Source organism: Lemur catta, chromosome 16 (genome assembly GCF_020740605.2).
Source record: "Lemur catta isolate mLemCat1 chromosome 16, mLemCat1.pri, whole genome shotgun sequence".
NCBI classification, from domain to species: Eukaryota; Metazoa; Chordata; class Mammalia; order Primates; family Lemuridae; genus Lemur; species Lemur catta.
Genome location: NC_059143.1, coordinates 34,516,173 through 34,541,336, shown reverse-complemented (window position 1 = coordinate 34,541,336; position 25,164 = coordinate 34,516,173). Strand labels below are relative to the sequence as shown.

Sequence of the window (25,164 nt, the reverse complement as noted above, 5' to 3'; positions counted from 1 at the left end):
GTCAAGTTCAGGAGCACCGTCATATACCAGATGGGGAAAGAGAGACACAGAGGGGACCAAGGTCAGCCCTGCTCGGTCTCCCGATCCCACTCCGCTGTGAGGTGTGGATACACATTTAGTAGCTGAGCACCACCTGTTGGCCTGTCCACTAGCCATGTGGCGGGCACTCGTTTCGTTTGTCTGGGACTGGTGCGGATGTGAAAAGAATGAGTCATTTTCTCAATAAAATTTATATCCCCAACACCAAAAAGAGAAGTGTCCGATAAAACCATGTCTTTCAAAGTAAGTAAAGTGAGGAAATTTCCTGCATTAAAGATGTTGCAGTTCATCACATTTACCAGAAGAAAAAAGTCATTCCCAAAAGGTGTTATGAGAAAGGCCACATTTTGCAATTAACAAGCTTAAGAGGAGAAAATAAATTGGATTGCTCAGTAACAAAGTTTGTTCAAAGGTACAGTGTTATAATTGGTTATCAAATGCATACATCTAAAATTTTGGCAAAAAAAAAAAACACCTCAGATCCTTCCATGACTTAAATAATTTTTTAAATGCTTAAGTGCAATTGCAGAGATTTCATTTTCTTTAAAAGACTTTAAGAAGATCAACATTCCAAAAACAAAAACTCTCAAAAAACATGGCCCTCACTCATTTTTATTTTTCTGAGGTGATCCTTAAGGAAAAGCAAAATTTCAACACTGGAGCAGAGGAATAAGGACCCTGGAAGCCTTTTGGGTCAAGACAGGCCCGGAAAGTGCTACCACTTGCAGCTAGGTGACCTAGCTATGATCATGCCACTGCACTCCAGCCTGGGTGACAGAGCGAGATCTGGTCTCTAAAAAGGAAGTAAAATGGGGATTCCAATATCTACCATAAAATTTAAAAGAAAAATTCCTTAAAGTCTCTTAAATGGTCGTTCCCTTCAATAGGGCAATAGGTTTATTTAAATCAGCTGTAGACGGCGTGGTTAAGAGAAACAATGATAAACTCTCAGTTCCCTCTCAGCTGCCTCCTACCCTCCTTATCTTTTTCCTTCATACCTCTCCAGGGCTAAGGTAGCTGGATTCTAAAAGTTGACTCTAAATTACAATAGTTCCCTTATTTCACTAACAGCTACTATGTTTAATGGAGGAAAAGATGCTCATTAAACCTTTTGGGAAAATATCAACAGCTGTTTGGTTCTTCCTGCTTTAACTCTAGATTTCTCCATCTTGGCACTATTGACACTTAAAGCTGGATAATTCTTTGTTGCAGGGGCTGTCTTGGGCATGGTAAGGCGTTTGGCAGTATCCCTAGCCTCTACCAACTAGATGCCAGTGTGAGAGCCAAAAAGAACTCCAGGCATTGCCAAATGTCCCCCAAGAGCAAAATCACCCTGGTTGAGAACTCAAAAAGTTTTTAAGCCCTTAGCCTGAAACCTGAATGTTTTCTTCCTGGCTGAAATTTGAAAAGAAAGGAAGATCTAAAATAGAGAACGCCTTTGAAACACTTTGTGGACCAGCTCTCTTCCTCTCATACTACCCAGCATAGCAGCAGACTTATTATAAGTACTTGTGTGTTTTTAATGAGGTAGGTGGCCAAACTCAAAGCCTTCCAAATTTCCTCTCCTGGACAGTTATAGAATGGGTATTGCAAGAAAAAAAAAAAAAAAAGAGTTGGGCTTAGGTCCATGTAAATACAATATTTTTATTTTGAGGAAAGGAAAACTGATAAGAGAGTTGTCACTATGTTGCCCAGGCTGGTCTCAAACTCCTGGCCTCAAGTAATTTTCCCACTTCAGCCTCCCAAAGTGCTGGAATTACAGGCATGAGCCACCCCACCCAGTTGGAACTCTACTTTTGCTAAATTTTTCTATTAGTATAAAACTGCTCTAAAAAAGTAAGTCTATTAATTGTTTTTAAAAGTATGGATCTGGAAAAGTGGAGGTCAGAGAAAGAGAGGAATCATTTCTGTAAATATTTGTAATATAACGTACCCTTCTTGAGTTAAATAATGCAAAATCAAAATGAGAAGATTTTTTCGTCGTGCTTCCATCCTCATCTCGCACTGTGAACAAAGAAGAAAATTTAGATAGCACGACAATGAGAAATAACACTGCTTTTATAGCAATAAACCCTTCAAGGTAAATGTAACCTGTCAAAACCAAGCAGCATGACTTAGAGGCTGGAAAGCAATTTCAAGTCTCTAAGGATATATAAAGTTGTTTTCCATTGTTATTTTCTTCTTAAAGCTGCCTTCTCAATTGTAAACTTAAGGGACAGTGATTTGAATTAGGATTGCACTTTATTAGTTGCACCTGTTACTGCCAAGCCACTTGGCCTTTTATTGCTTATTACCACGAAGAAACAAACACACACCCTCTTAGTATATGGACCAGGTTAAGGAAAGTGATTAGAAAAAGATAATCAGCTGTGAGCCAGAAATCAGCTGTGACAACACAGGCACTTACCTGCTACTGTATCTTTAATTCATTCAGAGTCGCACCCAGTCCCTGCACAAATGTAGAGCTGAGTTTCCATAAACCATTCAGGGGTGACTGCACAGCCGAGCATTTAGAATAGCCACTGAGAACAGCAGAGGCCATACTAGGACAATCCCTGCATAATAAGGTCCTTATTCAAGCTGGATGAATCTGTATGTTTATTCACAGTGTTCATGTGCCACATTTAGAAATCTAGCATCTCAAATTCCCCCAAAATGTACTCACAAAATACTCATAGTCAATAATACTTTCCTTCTTTGAAAATAACTTACACACCTTCATCTAAGGAGAATATAGGTAAGAAGTGGATAAAAGCAAATAAGACCCCTGTGGAGCCCAAATGATGTCATAAAATCTAGGCACAAACACTTATATTTATGACACATATGAACACTTTTCAGGCATTCCTCCATAGCTTTCTAAAAATTAATGTTGTAATAAAATTAAAACATCCATATACTTACTTAAAAATCAAACATAACTATATATTTTTCCTTTTTAATTTGCTTTTTATTGTGGAAAAATATATAATACATAACATAAAATTTACCATTTTTCAGTGTGCACTCCTGTGGCATTAAGAACATTCACATTGTTGGACAACCATCACCACCACCTGTCCCCAGAACTTTTTCATCTTCCCCAACTGAAATATGTCCCCTAATGGGGCACTAAATCCGAATTCTTTCTGCCCTTAACCCCTGGCAGCCACTTTTCTACTTTCTGTCTTTATGAATTTGCCTATTCTAGGTCCCTCCTGTAAGTGGAATCATACAGGATTTGTCCTTTTGTGACAGGCTCGTTTCACTTAGCATAATGTCTTCAAGGTTCATCCACGTGGTAGCACGTGTCCAAATTTCCTTCCCCTTTAAGGCTGAAAATAATAATATATAATAATATACTATCAAATGTTAAAGGAAAACAATATTCTTCTGCCCCATTCCACTACTCCACCCCTCAGTCTCACTCCCTAGAGTCAACAACCTTAATTATTAAAATTTTAGCTGTTTCTTCTGATATTTACTTCCATGTTTCTAAATAACATAGCACTGTTTCATGACATATGCATGTTAGGCATTATTCACTTCCTGTTAAGGTAGATGAGCATTAAGCTGTCCTATACCCGCTTCACCCTATCCTCCCCTTATAGTTAGATCAATATCCAGTGATTACATTACTAGGACCATGTAAATATTGTTCACTACTGAGCTAAAAAGTATTGCAGTTACTTTTCCATTTCTGTATAACATTACTTTTCCTGGAATGAATAATTATCTCACTTTTATTAGGTTACTTTTCAACATACCTATTGCTAATTATCAAACACCAACACATATCGTATCACTCCTCACAACATCAAATACGTTACAGTACATTAGATTATGTGTCATTACGTACGTTGCTTTCCCCCTGTAGACTCCATCGTCCTGTTCCACTCTGGAAGGCTGACTCTTAGACCTGCTGGAGGTGCTCCTTCTGGATTTCCTTTCGAAATTTCCCTGCACTGGATCCCCTAGAAACTGAGTCTTTCTATTTTCTGATTCTTCTCTTGTGTTAAAAGCACATTCTCTTGAGTAAAGGTATTATATATGGGAGATAAATGTTATTGAGAATTTGCATGCCTCAAAGTGTCTTTATTTTACTTTAAACTTGATAGTTTGAAAGGGCATAATATGACTATTCTTATTCCTGATCCTTTGCATGTAATGTGATTTTTCTTCCTGGGAAACTTTTAGAATCTCATTTTTAACTTTGGTGTCCTGAAATTACACAATTTCTTTGGTGTAGGTCTTTTTCCATGCACTGTGCTAGCCATTGTCAAGCTGGAAATTTCCATGTTTCTATTCTTGGAAAATTTCTTTTATTATTTCTTTGCTAAATGAGTCTCCTCTGTTTTCTCTAGTTTATTTTTAAGAGTACTTATTAACTGGATAGGAGATATACCAAATTGATCTTTTAAGATTCTTTTCTTTTCTATACTGTTCCATTTCTTTGTCACTTTGTTTCTATCTTCTGGGCAATTTTCTTGACCTTGTTTTTGAACTATTTTACAGAATCTATTTAGACAATAATATTTTTAATTTCCAAGAGCTTGTTCTTATTCTCTGATTAGTCCTTTTTCACAGAATCCTGTTCTTGTTTTATGGATGCATTATTCTCTTATCTTATGATTTAAAGTCATAATGAAGCAGTTCAGTTATGTTCAATATTTGCTGTAGTAGGCAGGTAAAACAGTAACCTATTTTATGAATATACCCATCTAAATGATTCAGATAGAAAATTTTGTTGCTTAAGGTGATGAGCCTTATTCAGTTTGCTAGAAAATACAACAAATAAAGCAACCTGTGTTTCAAAGTGCTTGTGAAGGGAGCATAGTGAACACCATTTATTCAACCAACATTTATTTTGCTCTCTGCCATTCAAAGGATAGAATGTTGCTTTGAATTTAGTATAAACCATAAAAGTCAAGGTTCCCAGAAGTCCAAAAGAAAGAGAAATTAAATGAATATTATAATCCTTCGATTTATAAGATAGATGACATAAAAAGTAGTGACTCAGACTGGGAGAAAATATTTGTACAAGACATATCTGATAAAGGACTGTTATAAAAAATATACAAAAAAAGCCCTCTTAAAGTTCAACAATAAAAAAGCAAACAACCCAATTAAAAAATAGGTAAAACACATGAGCCGATACCTCACAAAAGACTGTATATCTGTAGATGGCAAATAAGCAGATGAAAAGATGACATTATATGTCATCAAAGAATGGCAAATGAAAACAACAATGAAAGACCACTACACACTTATTAGGAGGCAAAAATCCAAAACACCAAGTGCTGGTGAGGATATAGAGCAACAGAAACTCTCATGCATTGCTGGAGGGAACGCAAAACAGTACAATCACTTGGAAGACATTTTGGCCGTTTCACACAAAACTAAACATACATTTACCATATAACCCAACAATCAAATTCCTTGGTATTTGCCCAGATACATTGAAAACCTATGTCCACCCAAAAACTAGCACAGGATGTTTACAGCAGCTTTATTGTAAGTGTCAAAACTTGGAAGCAACCAACTGCAGTGGGTGACTGGATACATAAACTGTGGTACATCCAGACAAGAGAATATTACTCATCTCCAAAAGAAATGAGCTATCAAGCCATGAAAAGGCATGAAGGAAATTTAGACGCATGTTACTAAGTGAAAGAGGCCAATCTGAAAAGTCTACTTACTGTATGATTCCAATGATATAACATTCTGTAAAAGGCAAAACCATGGAGACAGTAAAAGGATCCATGTTTGCCAGGGGTAAGAGGAAGGAAGGGATGAATAGGTGGAGCACAGAATTTTTAGGGCAATGAAACTTTTCCATATGATACTATAGTGACAGCAGATACCTGTCATTACACATTTATTCAAACCCATAGAATGCACAACACAAGAGTGAACCCTAATGTAAAATGGACTTTGGGTGAAAATGACGTGTCAGTGTAGATTCGTGGATTTAAAAATGTACCACTATAGCACAAGATGTTGATGGTGGGGGAAGGTGTGCATTTGGGCAGGGGAAGAAGGTGTGGAAGGTGTGCAAGATGTTGACAGCAGGCAAAGGTGTACGTAAGGGAACTCTGTATTTTTGGCTCAATTTTGCTGTGAACCTAAAACTGCTGTAATAAATAAAGTCTGACTGGGTGTGGTGGCTCACACCTATAATCCTAGAACTTTGAGAGGCCAAGACAGGAGGATTGCTTGAGGACAGGAGTTTGAGACCAGCCTGGGCAACATAGCAAGACCCCATCTCTACAAAAAATACAAAAAATTAGCTGGGTGTGGTGTCCCATTCCTGTAGACCCAGCTACTGGGGAGGCAGAGACAGGAGGATTGCTTGTGCCCAGGAGTTTGAGGTTGCTGTGAGCTATAATGACATCACTTCACTCTAGCCCAGGAACAGAGCAAGACCCTGTCTCCAAAAAAAAATTTTTTTTAATTTTTTAAAAAGTCTAATTTTTTATAAAGTGACTGATTTTTAAACACCCATATCAGACCTAACATATTTAAATGGATGTTTACCCCTCTGCAGGTCATGTTCTTATTCCATTGTTCAAAACATTTCTGAAACTCCTATTTTAAAGTTTTCTTCTATATAGATTAATGACCACACTCTTTCCCCAGTCCTCATTTACAAAAATAATATGTGGCTATTGTAGAAAACTGGGACAATGCATAAAAGCACAAGAGAAAAGAAAACATTTTGTTCATATTATTTTTTATTTTATCTTTTTAAAGATGGGATCTCACTATATTGCCTAGGCTGGAGTGCAATGGCATGATCATAGCTTACTACAGCCTCCTGAGTAGCTGGGACTACTGGCCTGTGCCACTCCACCCAGGCTACATTCTGTTAAGTCTTCTTACAAAGTAGGACTCTCCTGTGGTTTGATAACCTGATTTTTTTGCTTAAAAATATTTTGTAAATACTTTCCCAAGTCCTTAAAGATTTTTCTAAAACTTGACTTTTAACGACTGCAGAGAATGTAATATAACTTAATCAACCCTCTAATAGGATAATCCTATTATTTGAAGGTTTGTCTTTTTCAATTTAGAAACACATTTTATTAGGAGATTTGACTATTTCTAAAATCCAAATTCAACCTCAAGGAGGACAGATACGACAACATTAAGGAGAGCTTTAAAAGTGTTTAAAGGTCCCTACCAAAACAGTGTCACGGGGTACGTATCTACCTCTGTCCTTGAAGAGACCCCTTTAGTCAGGGAGGGTTAACAACCTCCCCGCAAGAAGAGATAAAGAATCAAGAAGCCAATTATAGTAATCTTGTTTGCTATTTTTTGTTTTTTATCGTGAAATATATAATTCATATGGAAGAATGTATATAACATCCATTCATTTTTAATAATAATAATAACATAAACAACCACCACCCTGATTAAGACGCAGAGCATCTTCAGCATCTTATGAGCATCCTTGGGTATTCCTTTCAGATGGTTTTCCTCCTGCCCACCTGAGGCAATGACCACCCTGAGTTTTGTGCTAATCATCACCTTTTTCTTTATGGTTTTAACAACCATATATGCATCCCTAAAAACTATATTTGTTTAGTTTTCTCATTTTTGAACTTTATATGAATGGAATATGCATTTATTTTTGTTACTACTTTATCTTTTTTTTTGTTTTTTCTTTTTCTTTTTTTACAAGATCTCACTCTGTCACCCACGCTGGAGTGCAGTGGAATGATCATAGCTCACTGTAGCCTCAAACTCCTGGGCTCAAGTGATCCTCCTGCCTCAGCCTCCCTGAGTAGCTGGGAATACAGTCACCCACCAAAACACCTGGCTAATTTTTTTTACTATAGAGACAAGGTCTCGCTATATTGCCCAGGCTGGTATCCAACCCCTGACCTCAAGTGATCCTCCCACCTGGGCCTCCCAAAGTGCTAGGATTATAGGTCTGAGCCACCACACCCAGCCCTGACTACTTTTATTCAACAGCATGTAATTTTCCCAATAAAAGTTCATATCAAAATAAAGGCTTAGATACTATCCAGCTATTCCATGAAATTTTCATTTAAATTATGCTTCCACGGTTTTCTGGTCTGTCGGCATAATTTCAGTGTCTTACACGTTTGTCCTCTAATGTCTCTCAAAGTAACTCTTCTTTTTCCCAGAAAATGGAAATATCATTAAATGCTTCAAGTTGCCCACAGTACCTGCCACAGTACCAAGTGCTAAGTAGAGACTGATCTTTCTTTTTCATTTATTTTTCCCATTAAAATGTTTATTTAATTTTCTTTTTTTTATTTCCCCCAGCTTTATTAAGGTATAACTAATAAAAATTATACATATTTATTCACATACGTATCAGTTTTTTGTGGCGAGAAGACTGATATTTCTTGATAGGTTCACTAAATAACTTTTTATTTTCAAACTGTAGGTCATAAAGTCAACTTAATGGGTTATAAGTGGCATAGTTTAATAAAATAGAATTATCACAGAATGCATAACAGGCAGCAAGGATTAGCATGGCTTCAAGAAACTTTTGGTGCATGGGTGCCTCCGTGTGTGTGGGGGGGGGGTGTGCACCGCATCACAGGTTAAATTGTCTTACAGTTGGTCAGAGTTTTCAAAAAAGATTGAAAGTCATTATATAAAATGGCATTATCTTGATATTAAGATATCTGATGTTGGCAGTTTTCACTTATCTTTTTGAAGATGTTGAAACAGCTCTTGGTGAAGACTGAACCCTTTCTAATTTGCCAAAATTAGCATTGGCCATCAAGTCTTTTTCCTCCCTTTTTGGTTTTTTTCTGGGCCCTTTGCCATTTGATTTGCCTCACCTATAGTGCCATCTAGTGTATCAGGAAGGGAAGCATGTCACACAATTTAGGTAGTTCCAAAGTTGACTACTGTCCAAGATCATAGAATTCAGGCAAAATCAAGTTTTCAAAATAAAAATATAACTGCGTATCAAACAGGCAGAAATAGGATTGATGGGATATGTTTCTAAATGTATAAATTTTCAAACCCATACTTGGGATTTTGGTTCAGAATTTTAAGTCTAAAAGGGGCTGGGCCCAGTGGCTCAACCCTGTAATCCCAGCACTTTGGAAGACTGAGGCAGGAGGATTGCTTGAGGCCAGGAGTTCAAGACCAGCCTGGGCAACATAGTAACACCACCCATCTCTACAAAAAATAAACAAAAAATAGCCAGGCATAGTGGTATTTGCCTGTAGACCTAGCCACTTGGGAGGCTGAGGCAGGAGGTTACCTTGAGCCCAGGAGTTCAAGGCTGCAGTGAGCAGTGATCAGACCACTGCACTCCAGCCTGGGTGCCAGATACCCTGTTTCAAATAAATGAATAAAAAAGAGTCTAAAAGGTACCTGGAGATCACTGAGTCTCAGGAATTTGAGATTTAAAGGAGTTAAGGAATTTGCTCAAAAGCCAGCAAAAAAATTAACATCAGAATCCTGGTTCCTAGGCCAATGTTTTTCCCTTCATCAACTCCTCCTCCTCATTCTCTACTCCCACCCACCCACATTCACCCCAAACCAGAGACAAGACAAGCTACTATTTTAATTTACCAGAAACAAACTGCGTGCCAAATTTGACAAAGACAACCAACCACGGTTCCCAGTCTTTCTTAGCTGACCTGACATAATAACAAATAAATGGTGTTTCTCACAAGTCTTCAAACTTAATTTCTCCCAATATTACTGGCTATTTCAGAACAACTACTGACTACGCCTCCCTCAAAAAGACAGTCACCCTTCTGCACCAGTAGTGTATCTTATAGGAGATTATGCCTTTCAATTGCTGAAAGGTCACAGGCCTGCTATAAATAAAGCTAAACCATCCCATATACATGGAAAAGCCTTAGAGAACACACAGATTGGAATTAGCTTGAAGAGACATGAAAACTATGTACATTATCAGAGAGACTGCGTTGGACAGTGACTTGTCCCATTTCTGACGATTTCCATATCCCTCCACAGTTAGAGGGTCTAATGCAGTGTCCTGTACATCACTTGGGACAAAGTCTGGAAACCACTTTGCAAACTGTTGGGTGCACTCTAGCCGCGGCAACAGAGCCAGACCTTTTAATTGATGGCTGACTTTTCCTCAACAAGGCCCTATTTACTCCAAGATTTAAAAAAAAAAAAAAAATTCATGTTTAGTACTTTAATTATTAACTTAAATACAATCTATTAATAGAGATAAGATTAATTAAACTACATTATTACTTGCAAAGAGACCAGTTAACACCAACACTATAATTGATCTTAAAATCCTGAGACTGAGGCTTCACATCCTCCGATTCTCAGCTGTCCTCCAAGCAGGGAGGCAGCGGCTGTGCCACCCGGGACACAGGTGCAACCCTTGCAGACTGCAGGGGTCAGAGTCCAAGAGTTTCCATAAAGCAAAAGACCCTGGGTTCCCTGGGCAGTTTCATCCTCCACGGGCATTGACCTTGTATTCCTCCACGAAGTCCCCAAATTCCACTTCCAAGGCAAGTCCTCAGTTTATCGTCGGGAGAATCTCCTCTGGAAATCTCGAACGGTCTTGGCCATCAGCGGGGCCATTTTCTTCGGAGCCGGTTTCCCGGTGCCCACCCCGGGCGCCCCGCGAGCCCTGCCGCCGCCCACGCAGCCAGAGGCCGGGTTCGGGGTCTCGGGGCTGGGGTGAGAGCTGCTGCTGGCGCTGCCCAGGGGAGCCTGGCTGCTTCCCGCGGGCGGCGGGGCTGCCCCGGCCTTGGCATTGGCGGGGTCAGCTGCTCCTCCCGTTGCAAACCTCTCCCGGCCCCTCCAAACATCATGACGCCTTTTGGTCACAGAGTTTAAAACGATCATCTTTGCTTGTCGGCCTGTGGACTTACTGTCCTGGGCAGATCGGATATTCAGTGTCACCTGTCGCAGCCGCTGCTCTCGGGCATCCTGAAGCCGCAGGTACAGCTCCCGCCAGGACTCACGCTCCTCCGGCTTCTCTTCCTTAAAGTCTCGGTGACAGTGAATTTTCCATAACTCATCTGTCTCTCCAGCGAGGGCGTGATTGTACCTCTCTACGCGATACAGCTGACCGGGCGTGCAGACCTCCAAAACCGGCTCGAGGACAGAATACGGGACCCCTCCCACTTCACGGATGGCATCCACGTACTTCCTAAGGACCCGGACGCACTGCTCCTGCAGGGTCGCCGTCTGGGGGAGACGGGCGCTCCTGGAACCGGAATACACCTGCATCTTAGAATTCGCTCTGCGTCCGGCAAATGCAGCTGCATCTTCCTCTGCTCCTGGCTCTGGCTGGGAGGGCATCCCTTCAAGGGCACTGAGTGCACGGTAAAGGTCCTCCAGCGTGGGCAGCGGCAGGTCTGGCGACTCTGGCCACTCAGCAGTGGGGGCCGCCCCCAGCACGGCTGGATCGGCTCCAGTCGCCTGCCACTTCTCAGACTGGTTTTCCGTCGCCTTCGGGAATCTCTGAACCGAGTCCCAGTTTTCAGTAGTGCATCTGGAGTCCTTGTTTGCAAGTTCCTTTTCTCCGAGTGCAGCGGTTGCCGTTTTCACGGTCCTCTTCCTTTTCTGCGGAATCTGGTCATAGTCGAGGTATTGTTCAAAGGACGGGGTAGGCTGCTCGAATGCATCGCCCACATCTGCGTCTTCAACTCCAGGGAGGGAGCCCCCGGACTTTCTAGGCCAAGCAGGAGTTTTGAGTTTCCCTTCCGCAGTCTGCAGGTTGTTAGAAACCTGCTTGACCTCGGGCGACGGGGCTCCTGCCCCCTTTCCTACGTCCAGACTTGGCTTGTGTCTGTCGCACGCGGATTTCTCCAGGCCGGCCTGCGGACGCTTTCCAAGGGGGCTCCGTGTGGCCGGTGGCGGCTGGCGGCGGCGGTGCCCTCCGTCCGCCTCCCGGCCTGCTCCGGTAGAGGGCGGTTTGTCCTGGGCGCCTTCCCCGGGGCGCGGCCTTCGGATTTCCTCCTTGGAGGGGGCCTCGTGGGGGTCCCCGCCGACCCAGGCGGGGCCCGTCTCGCCGCCCTTGGCGCCCACCGGGCGTCTGCCCTGCTGGGAGGACTTGTGCGCCTCGCCCCGGCTCCCAGCCCCTTTCCCCCGGGGGGCGCCCGGGGGACCCTCCTGGCCGAGCCCCGGCCTGGCCCGGGCGGCCTCAGTGCGGCCTTGTGCAGGCTCCTCTGCGGGCACGGCGGGCGCGGGGGCCTCCCCCGCGGATCCGTAGGGGGCCTCGCTCAGCCGGGGGGCCCTGGCAGCCGCCCGGGGGGCCCGGACGTGGCGGGAGGCAGAAGGTTCCCGACCGGAAGAGCAGCCCGGTGCAGGCCCCGGGCCCTGCTTTGTCGCGTCTGTCCGCCCACGGCCGGGAGACCTTTTGTGAGGTCTCTGCAGCTCCCCGACTTCCCTGTGCTTTGCCCGACGTGGGAGCTCAGCGCTGGCGGCGGGGCCCCGGGAGCCCCCGCGCGTTTCCTGCTCCCGAAGAGCAGTTCTGGGGCGCTTTCGGGAAGGGCTCTCCTCTCCGCGCCCTGCGTCGGGCCTGGCGTTTCGCGCCTCAAGAACCAGCTTCTTCCAGTCGGTCGCCAGGTCCCTGGCAAAGTCGCCGACGTGCTGGTGTTTCCTCAGGCTCTTGACGGTTTTCCTGATTCCGGTCTGCGCCAGGATGTCTGCCGTCACCGGCAAGGCGCAAAGTTTCCACAGATACTTCTCTAGCTTCTCAGGGTCGGTCTGGGTGGCCAGACGCGCCTGCAGCTTCCCCACTGCCTGCACTGTCCACCCCGTCGCCGTCGCCATCGCCGTCCCTCCCCACCGGGGCTGAGCAGGCCGCAGCTCGGTGCTCGGTGCAGCGGGGGCTCGGTCTGGGCACGAGGGTCCCCGCCGAGCAGGCCCCGCTCCTGGGCCTCGGGTGTGGAGCCACAGCCCGGAGGGACCTCTGCAGTGCGCTGCCTGACACGGAATGAAGCTCCAGCGCCAGGTCCTCGCCTTATATAGCCCCCGGGGCACCCACCCTTCCCCGGGGCCACGACCACGCCCTGAGCTGGCATCTGAGCTGCTCCTGTCCTGCTACTGATTGAGTTAGCCGGGCTCCATCAATCCATTGATCAATCAAGAGGACCCAGCCCAGGCTGAGCTCTGTGCCACAGTGGGTTGGCTCTCTTAACTTCAGCCTCAGCCCAACCCAAAGAGTTATACCTTTGGCCTCCATATCAGGGGGCTCCAAATCGGTGGATTCAACCAACTACGGATTAAAAATATTTGGGAAAAAAATCAAAAACAATACAATGAAAAATAATACAAATAAAATATACTATAATATGACAGCTATTTGTGTAGCATTTACATTGTGCAAGGGGACTTCAAAAAGTGTGTGAAAATGGAATTAAAAGATAAAACTGTAAAATATATAAACTGTTCTTTCTCAACATGAGAACCATCGAGTTCAAGACACTTTTCTAACCTGTGATACTAGCCATTTAGTCCATCCCTGAAGAACTGAGTGTCCTGGGAATGGAACTGTGCCAATGCAGTCTTTTTTACATCATTAACTGAAGAAAATATGGGTGCCCTGCACAGATATTTTAAGATTGGGAAACAAAAAGATGTCAGAAGGAGCCAAGTGAGGACTGGAAGGTGGATGCCTACAAAACTTGCAGAATTGCCCTTGTCTGATGAAAGGAATGAGCAGGAGCATATTGGTGGTGGCTAAGGTCTCTCTGGTGAAGCTTTCCCTGGTGTTTTTCTGCTAAAGCTTTGGCTAGCTTTCTCCAGACACTCTCATAATGAGCAGATGTTATTGTTCTTTGGCCCTCCAGAAAGTTAACAAACAAAATGCCTTGAGCATCGCCCAAAATTGCTGCAGTGACCTTTGCTCTCTCTTGACCAGTCTGCTTGTGCTTTGACTGGACCTCTTTCACTTCTTGGTAGCCACTGTTTTGATTGTGCTTTGTCTTCAGGAGCCTGCTGGTAAAGCCATGTTTCATCTCCTCTTACAAACCTTCCAAGAAATGCTACAGGATCTCGATCCCTAAAATTTCCCTTGAGACCTCTGCTCTTGTCTGCAGATGACATGGGTGCAATGGTCTTGGCACCCATCCAGTGGAAAGTTCGCTCGACTTAAATCTTCAGTCAGAATTGTGTAAGCTGAACCAATGGAGATGTCTGTGGTGCTGGCTACTTTTTGTGCTGTTAATCATCAGTCATCTTCAGTTAGGGCACAAACAAGATACGAGTTATCCGTTGGTAAACTGCCGATTTCTTTGGGGCATTGTCCCCACAAACTTTTCATAGAACATCAGTGATTTCACCATTCTCCCACCCAAGCTTCACCATAAATTTGATGTTTGTTCCTGCTTCAATTTTAGCAGAATTCATGTTGCTCCCATAGGGGCTCTTTTCAAACTAATGTCTTACCGTTTTTAGTGACTCAAGCTATTACAGATCCTATACAGACATGTTAAAACAAGTTGGTACGAGTTTATTTTGCTGCAAAAAAATTCTGAAATCCATGCATGGTTTTTTTCATAATATGCACTTTCCGTGAAGTTTTTGAAGACCCCTCAAATTAGGTACTACAAGTAAACTAGAGATTTAAAGTATATGAGAGGGTGTGTTTAGGTTATATGCAAATACCATGCCATTTGATATCACGAATTTGAGCACCTGAGGATGTTGGTATCAGGGGATGGCTCCAGGAACCAATCCCCAATTTGTAGAGCAAAATTACAAAATCCATTAAAAAGGAAATTCAATGTTTCCCCTCAATTTTCCACTTGTCTCAACTTTATTTATTGAGTCTATGTTTTTACCTCAGTTTAGGTTTTAAGGATAACCCAGGTTTTAGAATTTATTAGATTCAAAAGTTTCTGAGAGTTATTATTGCTTTGAATATTTTCATTAGTATAAGTTGGCAGGTCCACTATTGCATGATTACTTAGATAATCATTAATCAAGTTTACATAAACCAATTTGAAAGAAATGACAGATAACAATATAAAAAACAAAATAAAAACACTACAGTCCCTCAACCTAGATACACTAAGGTGTTAAGCAAATTGTATATCCATATATCCTTTCAGATCCTGTTCTATGTATGTATATGCACATACAGGCAAATACATATGCATCTTTTAACAAACTGAAATCACATGGTTAGCATTTGTTCTCTAACCAACATCCAAAGGAGGATCTTCCTTGGTTATATCCTTCAAGTGTCTTTGAATGCAGCACAGCTTCCCCCACCCCTCACCTTTTTCTATTTTTATTTTTATGTATTTATTTTATGTTTAATGATATTGCGTTGTTCAAGAAACCATGCCAATAATTCTGCATAACATTCAGCTTTCTAGATTTGTCTGGATGTGTCCTCACACTTTCTCCAGCTGCTCTCTCCCCTGTGAGCTGGATGGTGGTTCTAAAGTCTTGATGGATTTAAGTTAAGCCTTTTAATTTCCCTTCTAAGTAATGTGGAGAACTTCACACTGCATCAGATGAGCAGACTGTGATATTGTCTTCCATTAATGGCAGTCTGATGTCTTTGTTGCAAAGTTCCATTGCAACTAGAAAGTAGTCTGTATAAGCATGGGCTTTGGAAAACAAAATAAATATCATAATTTCATAATCTCATTCAGTGTTCCATAACAATGCCATGATGTGGAAACTCCCCTGTGTTTCAATAGACTTTATACTTCCTCTCTGAAATCCCAACGTCTACAACTAGTTCATACTCATGATGAAAAATAAATGCCACTCATCATGGAGCACTTGAGCCTGTGTTCCTGCGCATAGTTGACCAACTCTTTGTATTAAATACAACAAATATCTTTCCTGGATCTGTAGACTGTCCCTTTGATAGCTTAGTGGTTTGTCAGCTTGTATAGCAGCTGAATGTTAGGAAGTTTCCTGCTACAATCAGGAAGTAATCAGGAAACAAACAAAACACAAATTAGAACCTACGGGTATATATATTCAAGCTTTTAAGTGAATATTAGATGCAGGGACTGTAAAATAGAACTATAATAGAAACATTTGAAAGAAAAGATGTGTCCTTTTTAACTGGTTGTTTTCGAGATGGAAAACTTAATGCAAAATTTGGGTCTCATTACAGAAATTGAAACAAGCTCATGCAAATTAATCTCCATTGCACCTGTAAAAAGGAAATTAAAAGCACTAATGTTGCATGTAGTGTATATACAGTAACATCTCCTAAATAGTTTCTGGGTGTAAAACTGGGAATGATATTCAATGCTTCCCTTTCCTCAGGCTACAGTGTCATAGGATTCAATTTTGAATCTGATGATGGAGGCATTTTGGGGGCACAATGGCCCACAGAGGAAATGAAGGAAGAAGAAAACAGCCAGATTATTGAAACAGGCAAATGAGACACTCAGATTAGATGTTCACTTGTGGGCTTCCTTTCTTTGTAGACAGAAATTAATTGAGTGCATAATTCTGTCCAATTGAGGGACACATCATCCCTTCCAGTTTAAATTGACCATTTGTTGGTGGCCCACTCTTAGTGTTTTAATTCAGAAGATGATTTTTATGCTAATTTGAATGGCATGGGCAGAAAGATGTCGTACATCTGGCAAACTTTACAGCTTTATTTAACAAATCTGTAAGACCACTTTCTGTGATTCTAGTAACAGAAGCTCATCTTAAATATTTAACACTATGTATTTGAATAGTTTTTCTTATCACTATCACTTTTCTACTCTTACTAAGTCCTGAATTTCCATCAAACTAGTCCCGTACTAAAAATCACATTATTTCAAAGCCTCATCACCACAAGTACAAGCTGCTTCACAGTCTGCGTAATATGAAAGCCATTTTTCATGTAGCCTCATTACCAAACAGAATGCTAAATGATTCAATCCCTACCGTCTTCCATAGAGATTGGGACTCTTTGGCAAATTCTGTGATTCTAGTCAAAAAAACGATGCTAATACTTTTCATCGGAGTTGGGACAGCAACCGTTTTGCAGAAATGTAATCAAAACCCAAAGGAATTCTCTCCAATGGGCTATTTATATTCTTTCAAGAATTAGCTAAAATTGCTGAGATCCATATAGGATTTGGAAGTCCCTATCCCAAGAATTAGAGCTTTTACCTACCTATTAATACCAATCCAGTCTGTTTACTAGGTCAGTGTTTCACTGTTTAAACCACTTCCCAGGGATTGTAGACAGTAGTTTGAAAGAGATAATTAAAACAAATGTTTTAGCTCAGGATTTGTTGGGGCTGTTACAAACCCACTATCCCACCTATGTTTACTGGACAATAAAACTCCCATATTTCTCTACTTCTCTGTATCTGTGTGTGTTCACACACAGAGTATTCCTATAATAAACTGTAATTGATCTCTATAGTATCAGTTGATAAGAGTGAAGTTGCTGGATCAAAGCATGTGCATTTCCTTTTTAATGGATTTTGTAATTTTGCTCTACAAATTGGGGATTGGTTCCTGGAGCCATCCCCTGATACCAACATCCTCAGGTGCTCAAATTCGTGATATCAAATGGCATGGTATTTGCATATAACCTAAACACACCCTCTCATATACTTTAAATCTCTAGTTTACTTGTAGTACCTAATTTGAGGGGTCTTCAAAAACTTCACGGAAAGTGCATATTATGAAAAAAACCATGCATGGATTTCAGAATTTTTTTGCAGCAAAATAAACTCGTACCAACTTGTTTTAACATGTCTGTATAGGATCTGTAATAGCTTGAGTCACTAAAAACGGTAAGACATTAGTTTGAAAAGAGCCCCTATGGGAGCAACATGAATTCTGCTAAAATTGAAGCAGGAACAAACATCAAATTTATGGTGAAGCTTGGGTGGGAGAATGGTGAAATCACTGATGTTCTATGAAAAGTTTGTGGGGACAATGCCCCAAAGAAATCGGCAGTTTACCAACGGATAACTCGTATCTTGTTTGTGCCCTAACTGAAGATGACTGATGATTAACAGCACAAAAAGTAGCCAGCACCACAGACATCTCCATTGGTTCAGCTTACACAATTCTGACTGAAGATTTAAGTCGAGCGAACTTTCCACTGGATGGGTGCCAAGACCATTGCACCCATGTCATCTGCAGACAAGAGCAGAGGTCTCAAGGGAAATTTTAGGGATCGAGATCCTGTAGCATTTCTTGGAAGGTTTGTAAGAGGAGATGAAACATGGCTTTACCAGCAGGCTCCTGAAGACAAAGCACAATCAAAACAGTGGCTACCAAGAAGTGAAAGAGGTCCAGTCAAAGCACAAGCAGACTGGTCAAGAGAGAGCAAAGGTCACTGCAGCAATTTTGGGCGATGCTCAAGGCATTTTGTTTGTTAACTTTCTGGAGGGCCAAAGAACAATAACATCTGCTCATTATGAGAGTGTCTGGAGAAAGCTAGCCAAAGCTTTAGCAGAAAAACACCAGGGAAAGCTTCACCAGAGAGACCTTAGCCACCACCAATATGCTCCTGCTCATTCCTTTCATCAGACAAGGGCAATTCTGCAAGTTTTGTAGGCATCCACCTTCCAGTCCTCACTTGGCTCCTTCTGACATCTTTTTGTTTCCCAATCTTAAAATATCTGTGCAGGGCACCCATATTTTCTTCAGTTAATGATGTAAAAAAGACTGCATTGGCACAGTTCCATTCCCAGGACACTCAGTTCTTCAGGGATGGACTAAATGGCTAGTATCACAGGTTAGAAAAGTGTCTTGAACTCGATGGTTCTCATGTTGAGAAAGAACAGTTTATATATTTTACAGTTTTATCTTTTAATTCCATTTTCACACACTTTTTGAAGTCCCCTTGCACAATGTAAATGCTACACAAATAGCTGTCATATTATAGTATATTTTATTTGTATTATTTTTCATTGTATTGTTTTTGATTTTTTTCCCAAATATTTTTAATCCGTAGTTGGTTGAATCCACCGATTTGGAGCCCCCTGATATGGAGGCCAAAGGTATAACTCTTTGGGTTGGGCTGAGGCTGAAGTTAAGAGAGCCAACCCACTGTGGCACAGAGCTCAGCCTGGGCTGGGTCCTCTTGATTGATCAATGGATTGATGGAGCCCGGCTAACTCAATCAGTAGCAGGACAGGAGCAGCTCAGATGCCAGCTCAGGGCGTGGTCGTGGCCCCGGGGAAGGGTGGGTGCCCCGGGGGCTATATAAGGCGAGGACCTGGCGCTGGAGCTTCATTCCGTGTCAGGCAGCGCACTGCAGAGGTCGCCCCGGGCTGTGGCTCCACACCCGAGGCCCAGGAGCGGGGCCTGCTCGGCGGGGACCCTCGTGCCCAGACCGAGCCCCCGCTGCACCGAGCACCGAGCTGCGGCCTGCTCAGCCCCGGTGGGGAGGGACGGCGATGGCGACGGCGACGGGGTGGACAGTGCAGGCAGTGGGGAAGCTGCAGGCGCGTCTGGCCACCCAGACCGACCCTGAGAAGCTAGAGAAGTATCTGTGGAAACTTTGCGCCTTGCCGGTGACGGCAGACATCCTGGCGCAGACCGGAATCAGGAAAACCGTCAAGAGCCTGAGGAAACACCAGCACGTCGGCGACTTTGCCAGGGACCTGGCGACCGACTGGAAGAAGCTGGTTCTTGAGGCGCGAAACGCCAGGCCCGACGCAGGGCGCGGAGAGGAGAGCCCTTCCCGAAAGCGCCCCAGAACTGCTCTTCGGGAGCAGGAAACGCGCGGGGGCTCCCGGGGCCCCGCCGCCAGCGCTGAGCTCCCACGTCGGGCAAAGCACAGGGAAGTCGGGGAGCTGCAGAGACCTCACAAAAGGTCTCCCGGCCGTGGGCGGACAGACGCGACAAAGCAGGGCCCGGGGCCTGCACCGGGCTGCTCTTCCAGTCGGGAACCTTCTGCCTCCCGCCACGTCCGGGCCCCCCGGGCGGCTGCCAGGGCCCCCCGGCTGAGCGAGGCCCCCTACGGATCCGCGGGGGAGGCCCCCGCGCCCGCCGTGCCCGCAGAGGAGCCTGCACAAGGCCGCACTGAGGCCGCCCGGGCCAGGCCGGGGCTCGGCCAGGAGGGTCCCCCGGGCGCCCCCCGGGGGAAAGGGGCTGGGAGCCGGGGCGAGGCGCACAAGTCCTCCCAGCAGGGCAGACGCCCGGTGGGCGCCAAGGGCGGCGAGACGGGCCCCGCCTGGGTCGGCGGGGACCCCCACGAGGCCCCCTCCAAGGAGGAAATCCGAAGGCCGCGCCCCGGGGAAGGCGCCCAGGACAAACCGCCCTCTACCGGAGCAGGCCGGGAGGCGGACGGAGGGCACCGCCGCCGCCAGCCGCCACCGGCCACACGGAGCCCCCTTGGAAAGCGTCCGCAGGCCGGCCTGGAGAAATCCGCGTGCGACAGACACAAGCCAAGTCTGGACGTAGGAAAGGGGGCAGGAGCCCCGTCGCCCGAGGTCAAGCAGGTTTCTAACAACCTGCAGACTGCGGAAGGGAAACTCAAAACTCCTGCTTGGCCTAGAAAGTCCGGGGGCTCCCTCCCTGGAGTTGAAGACGCAGATGTGGGCGATGCATTCGAGCAGCCTACCCCGTCCTTTGAACAATACCTCGACTATGACCAGATTCCGCAGAAAAGGAAGAGGACCGTGAAAACGGCAACCGCTGCACTCGGAGAAAAGGAACTTGCAAACAAGGACTCCAGATGCACTACTGAAAACTGGGACTCGGTTCAGAGATTCCCGAAGGCGACGGAAAACCAGTCTGAGAAGTGGCAGGCGACTGGAGCCGATCCAGCCGTGCTGGGGGCGGCCCCCACTGCTGAGTGGCCAGAGTCGCCAGACCTGCCGCTGCCCACGCTGGAGGACCTTTACCGTGCACTCAGTGCCCTTGAAGGGATGCCCTCCCAGCCAGAGCCAGGAGCAGAGGAAGATGCAGCTGCATTTGCCGGACGCAGAGCGAATTCTAAGATGCAGGTGTATTCCGGTTCCAGGAGCGCCCGTCTCCCCCAGACGGCGACCCTGCAGGAGCAGTGCGTCCGGGTCCTTAGGAAGTACGTGGATGCCATCCGTGAAGTGGGAGGGGTCCCGTATTCTGTCCTCGAGCCGGTTTTGGAGGTCTGCACGCCCGGTCAGCTGTATCGCGTAGAGAGGTACAATCACGCCCTCGCTGGAGAGACAGATGAGTTATGGAAAATTCACTGTCACCGAGACTTTAAGGAAGAGAAGCCGGAGGAGCGTGAGTCCTGGCGGGAGCTGTACCTGCGGCTTCAGGATGCCCGAGAGCAGCGGCTGCGACAGGTGACACTGAATATCCGATCTGCCCAGGACAGTAAGTCCACAGGCCGACAAGCAAAGATGATCGTTTTAAACTCTGTGACCAAAAGGCGTCATGATGTTTGGAGGGGCCGGGAGAGGTTTGCAACGGGAGGAGCAGCTGACCCCGCCAATGCCAAGGCCGGGGCAGCCCCGCCGCCCGCGGGAAGCAGCCAGGCTCCCCTGGGCAGCGCCAGCAGCAGCTCTCACCCCAGCCCCGAGACCCCGAACCCGGCCTCTGGCTGCGTGGGCGGCGGCAGGGCTCGCGGGGCGCCCGGGGTGGGCACTGGGAAACCGGCTCCGAAGAAAATGGCCCCGCTGATGGCCAAGACCGTTCGAGATTTCCAGAGGAGATTCTCCCGTCGATAAACTGAGGACTTGCCTTGGTAGTGGAATTTGGGGACTTCGTGGAGGAATACAAGGTCAATGCCCGTGGAGGATGAAACTGCCCAGGGAACCCAGGGTCTTTTGCTTTATGGAAACTCTTGGACTCTGACCCCTGCAGTCTGCAAGGGTTGCACCTGTGTCCCGGGTGGCACAGCCGCTGCCTCCCTGCTTGGAGGACAGCTGAGAATCGGAGGATGTGAAGCCTCAGTCTCAGGATTTTAAGATCAATTATAGTGTTGGTGTTAACTGACCTCTTTGTAAATAAAGAAGAAGTTGAATTAATCTTATCTCTGGATTGTATTTAAGTTAATAAAGTACTAGACATGGGTTTTAGTTTTTTTAATCTTGGAGTATATACGGCCTTTTTAAACATTAATTAAAAAGACTGATAAATTTGACGACATAAAAATAAAAAGTAATCAAAAGTGGGCAAAACAGGAAAAGATGGTTCACAGAAAAGGAAACCCAAATGACTTTTAAGTGTATGAAATGATGCTCAATCTTATAACATTGAAATTAAAAACATAGTGCAATAAATTCTTTTCTATCAGATAAGTGAAGTCCAAAAGATTAATATAATACTACCTACTGTGTTGGAGCAGATCAGCATACATTGCTAGTAGACGTATAAATTGATACAACTTCTATGAGAGTTAATAGGTAAAAATTTTAATGTATGTATTTTTTGGAGGACCAAAAAATATGTCTTCCAGGATGAGAGACTGAATACATATACAGAATGGTCACAGCCACATAGGAAGCTCAGGAAAACAGACCACGACCTCTGCAGCAACCAGGCCAGAAACCAAACCACAGCCTTTGCAGCAATCAGTCCAGGAAACCAAATCACAACCTCGGTAACAACTGGCCTAGAACAGTCAAGATTTGGTCAACAATGCCAGCTTCCATATTTTTGCCCACAGTGTCCAAGTCAGGACCAACCAGAGAAAGCCTAATACGCTCTAAAAATCAATCACATAAGATGTCCTGCTTCTAGCTGGCCTACATCAAGCTTCCCCATGTCAATCAGAAAATACCCCAAACCTTCCCTATTTTTCACTATAAACCTTTCCCATTCCTCTGACTGCCTTTGATTCTCTGCCAAACACAAGTAATGGTTGCTGACTCCCTTGCAAGCTCTAACTAAATGGCCTATTTTTTCTCATCTGAGTGGTTTTCATTTATGTCTACAAATATTTTATACTACAGATGCACATATATCATATTTATATGTATACAAACTTTTTTTTTTTTGAAGAACAAGTCTTGCTCCATGGCCCCAGGTAGAGTAAAGTGGCATTATCATAGCTCACTACAACCTCAAACTCCTGCGCTCAAGCGATGCTCCTGAGTAACCTGTAACTACAGATGTGAGCCATGACACCCAGCTAGTTTTTCTATTTTTAGTAGAGATGGATCTCTCTCTTGCTCAGGCTGGTGTTGAACTCCTGAGCTCAAGCAATCCACCTGCCTCAGTCTCCCAGAGTGCTAGGATTATAGGCATGAGCCACCGTGCCCGGCCTATACACACACACACACACACACACACACAAACTTTTTGATATATCAATTTCACTTCTAGGATTTTATCCTACAGATATACCTGCACATGTGTATGTGTACGTGTGTATTCACTGATCCACAGACATGACCAGGGTATTTGAAGCCACTTTTTCCCAAGGAGATTTGCCTATCTCTAAGAGGATAAAATGCTTGCACAGTATGGACAACTTTAAGGTGCTACAGGCACAAAAGTTGGAATCTAGGACCCAGAAAGAAAGAAGACCCTGGTAAAACCTATGAAGGTTTCTGTCCTAGAAATAAAAACAAATAAGAAATTAAGCTGCCCAAGCTCAGTTTTCCACTGTATATGTGGCTTAGATAATTCTCAATTCCTGAAATTAGACTAGAATGTTCCTGGATTGCCAGTGCCTTCCTCCAGGCACAAGGCAGAAACAAACCTAAGCCACCACTACAGGAAGATAACATCATCCTTCATCTCAAATTATTTTTAAAATAAATTATCAACTACACTGCTCCACATACAGTCTAAGTACAAATAAACATGAAACATCTGGAATAACAGACACTTAAAATGGATCCACATGGGACTAAAGATATTGGGACTATCAAAAACTTTAGAAAACTATTTTAACTAATATCATTTACAATACTATCCAAAAATTAAACAGGAGTAAATTTAACAAAAGATGTTAAGGACCTCGGACCTAACAAGAACACTGAAAAAAAGAAAATTATAGCAGGCCAATCTCATTCCTTAATATAGATGCAAAAATCCTAAGCAAAATATTAGCAAACTGAATCAACAATATGTAATATTTGAGTTCAGTGAATTCCAGGAATGAGACAAGTTTGGCTTAATATTAGAGAATCAAGTGGTATGCAGTCATGCATTGCTTCCTGACAGAGATAAATTCTGAGAAATGCATCGTTAGGCAATTTCGATGTATGAACATCATCGGATTAACTTACACAAACCTAGATGGTATAGCCTATTACACATCTAAGCTAAATCTGAGATGCCCGATTTCAAATTAAAAGTTTAGTTTATTATATCTCAAACAAGCAGCAGTACAATTAATCAAAGTATGTGCATAAACTATCAACAATGTTTTGCCATCTTAACAGTAGTTTGGATATGCCAGCAGTGAAGAAGCCTGGAGAGTAAGTGGCAATGAAATTGTGAAAGGTGTTTTCCACAGCTTGTTGAGAATTCAGTATTTTTCCTTGCAAGAAATGGTCCAAAGCCTGGAAGAAGTGGTAGTCAGTTAGTGCAAGGTCTGGTGAATATGGTGGATGACAAAGAGTTTCCAAGTCCAGCTTCTGTAGTTTGAGCAGAATTGTTTGTGTGATATGTGCTCGAGCGTTGTCTTCCAAGAGGATTGGCCTGACTTTATTGACCAATCTCAGCTGCTTAATCACAAGCATCCTCATCATTTTGTCCAACTGGTTGCAGTAGACATCTGCTGTAATAGATAGATCAGGTTTCATGAAGCTGTAGTGGGTAATACCAGCGCTGGATCACCAAACAGACGCCATTATCTTTTTTGATGAATATTCAGTTTTGGACTGTGTTTCAGCACTTCATTTTTATGCAGCCATAGTGCCAAACACTTGCAATTGTCAAAAAAAATTCATTTTTCATCACATATAACAACACCATGTAGAAAGGGATCACCTTTACATTGTGACAGCAAAGAAAGGCAAGTTTCGAGACAATTTCTCTTCTGACGCTCATTTAATTCATGAGGTATCCATCTATTCAGCTTCTTTACCTTGCCCATTTGTTTCAAATGCTCCAATATTGTTGGAATAGTAATGCCAAACCTTGCTGCTAATTCACATGTAGGCTGAGATGGATTTGCTTCCACTACAGCTTTCAGCTCGTCATTATCCACCTTGGTCTCAGGTCACCCACGTGGCTCATTTTCAAGATTAAAATCACCAGAATGGAATTTATCAAACCATTGACGTACTGTGCATTCATTAGCCACATCCTTCCCAAACACTTCGCTGA

At 43.9% G+C, this 25,164-nt stretch overlaps 1 protein-coding gene across 5 annotated transcripts in view; it reads right to left on the bottom strand.

The window, feature by feature from the left end:
• The window catches only part of KATNAL2 (katanin catalytic subunit A1 like 2), a 103,760-nt gene that overhangs the window by 65,763 nt on the left and 12,833 nt on the right, over window positions 1-25,164 (bottom strand). For all 5 annotated transcript variants that reach the window (XR_006729305.1, XR_006729306.1, XM_045527928.1 and 2 more), the window contains exon 2: window positions 1,973-2,043. Coding sequence is in view for 3 of the 5 variants with exons in the window: in XM_045527928.1 (XP_045383884.1) it covers window positions 1,973-2,043 (71 nt within the window). In the remaining 2 variants the exon portion in view is untranslated. The remainder of the gene's footprint in view (window positions 1-1,972; window positions 2,044-25,164) is intronic.